The sequence below is a fragment of the Cynara cardunculus genome, assembly GCF_001531365.2.
Source record: "Cynara cardunculus var. scolymus isolate 2C chromosome LG 8, CcrdV1, whole genome shotgun sequence".
Lineage (NCBI taxonomy): Eukaryota > Viridiplantae > Streptophyta > Magnoliopsida > Asterales > Asteraceae > Cynara > Cynara cardunculus.
Window position 1 is genome coordinate 23,550,772 of NC_037535.1, and position 2,269 is coordinate 23,553,040.

The 2,269-nt window shown below is 36.8% G+C and overlaps 1 protein-coding gene across 3 annotated transcripts in view; it reads right to left on the reverse strand.

Annotated features, from left to right (window-relative positions):
- Nucleotides 1-197: 197 nt before the first annotated feature.
- LOC112517300 (probable E3 ubiquitin-protein ligase ZFP1) overlaps nucleotides 198-2,269 on the reverse strand; it is a 10,435-nt gene continuing 8,363 nt past the window's right edge. For all 3 annotated transcript variants that reach the window (XM_025124691.1, XM_025124689.1, XM_025124690.1), the window contains one exon: nucleotides 198-681. In XM_025124691.1, the coding sequence (XP_024980459.1) occupies nucleotides 532-681 (150 nt within the window). In that variant the 3' untranslated portion in view covers nucleotides 198-531. The remainder of the gene's footprint in view (nucleotides 682-2,269) is intronic.

The following is a 2,269-nucleotide window of genomic DNA, read 5'->3' on the forward strand; positions in this document are numbered from 1 at the left end:
GTCTATATATATATATATATATATATATATATATATATATATATATATATTCTTCATGAATAATACTGGCATGATTAGTTTTCAGGTTCTCAAAATATTTATGGTTTTCATTTGAACCTGTACAAACATAGCAAAAAAAAAAAAGACCAAATGGATGGAAAACAAGCACCAGAAACTCATATCAAACAGAAACAGAGTGAATGAATGTTCAACCTGATATTAACATTCATAAGTACATATGAACCCAACAGACAGATCATCCACTGAGTGAACCAACAGGAAAAAAAGTCTGTACAAAAGGTTCGACAAAACGCCCAACGGAGATTATCTTATCGTTCTTTTTAACAGTTGCTCACTGCCACATCCCGAAAGAAACAAAACGAGAGAGTTTTGATATTTACCATAATTTATAGAGAGAAGAAACACCCTCTCTTTAGTTATATATATATATCTTATATATATAACAACAGAGAAGCAAGACGCCTAAATTTTTTCAAAGGCTTCCTGCTTCTCTTTGCATTTCTTCGGTTTCTATGACTCCTTAGTTTGTGCAGCAGCAAGTGCTGTGGATTTGCAAACCGGGCAGGTATTCTTCACGATCAACCATTTTTTCACGCATTCAACATGGTACTCGTGCCCACAATCTAGCACTCCGATCTGCTCTTCATCATCGTAGTTGGTCTGTGAAACGGAAATCATATCAATAAACAACCAAATCCAGTATCGTTGAATGGAGTCACTGATAGATAACATGTACACTTAGATGGACTATAAGCATATAAGGGCGGTGCTTGGTTGGTTTTCCACCAAGTCCTGTAGGGATAAAGATGTTTGTGTGCATTAATCTGTCTGTATAGATTGAGAAAGTTTTTGTTTGGAAGGGTTTTTTCATAGATTGAATGAACATGTTTTTTAATTGGGAGAGATAGGTTTGAAAAACTTGGCTTTCTGCATAAATCCCCCCCTAAAAGCTTCCTGAATAAGCCACTTTCTATATCATTAAGCCACTACCAAACACTGGTATCTAGCTAACTGAATAAGCTCCGAGTCCCATTAAGCTCATTAAGCTGCTAACAAACAAGCCCTAAATCAACACTAATAACAATATACTCATGATGTAGTATGGGGTAGGTTTGAAAGAGAACTGTAAATATTTTGTGAACCAGAGAACCAACTATTAATGCTTTTATTCATGATGAATGTCGTGAAAGATATATTCATGATGAAAATTATTCATTGTGAAGATACATGATATCATGATGGAAATGCATAATATCATGAATCAAGAAAATGCATGATATTTATGATGTATAATATCGTCCTCAAGCATGTAGCTCAGTTGGCAAAGGGGCGAAACGACTTTGCTCAAATACACAACAAGTTCAAGTTCGAATCATGTAGGCATTGGCGGATCCAGGATTTTTACCTGGTGGGGCCACCTTTAAGGTAGACTAAAGGTCTGCAAAGTCGTCCGACGTGTTTTTAGCCAAATTACACCGTTTCAAGGGATTTTTAAAGGTTTTTTGGTAGATTTCAAGGGAATTTTTAGTGTTTTTGTCAATTTTGAACGACTTTTTCGGGTTTTTTGATTGATTTCAAGAAACTTTTTTGGCTTGGTTGATTTCAAGAGATCTTTTTGATTGATTTCTAGTGTTGTGGGGTCCCTTGCAAAAATTTACTAGGGGGGATAGAAAGTAAAAGTAGTAAAAAATTTACTTTTTAACCGTAGTAAATTTTTAATTTTTTTTAATGGGGTCCCATCCCCCCTACCTACTATGCAAGTTCGCCACTGCCTGCAAGTGACAGGATTGAATCCCTCTGCTAGTCTCAACTGCTGAGTCAGCTTTGAAATGCCTCCTCACATGCGGTTCCTAGGAGTCGGGTAGTGTGCGGGGCCGGTCAATGTTGTCGGTAATCAACCTTTTGCTCAAACTTATGATGTATAATATTCATGATTATTCGGGATTATTCATTATGAATAATACATGAAATAGTTGGTCTTCTTATTAGAACTTCCCCTACATTATATACCACAAATAAGAATCAAAAATCTCTATCGGAGCCCTTTCTCACCGTATACCGGCTGATTGAGTCGTTGAATGCATGATTAAAAAAAGAACCAAAACAAGCACACTCGGTATGTCCCACTCAGAAGTAGGGTTTGGAGGGAAGATATATGCGCACCTAACCTCTACCCTAATGGTAGATCAATAGTTTTCATGGTTGCATGCATGATGCATAATCAGGGGGGGACCTATTAAGGCCCGCC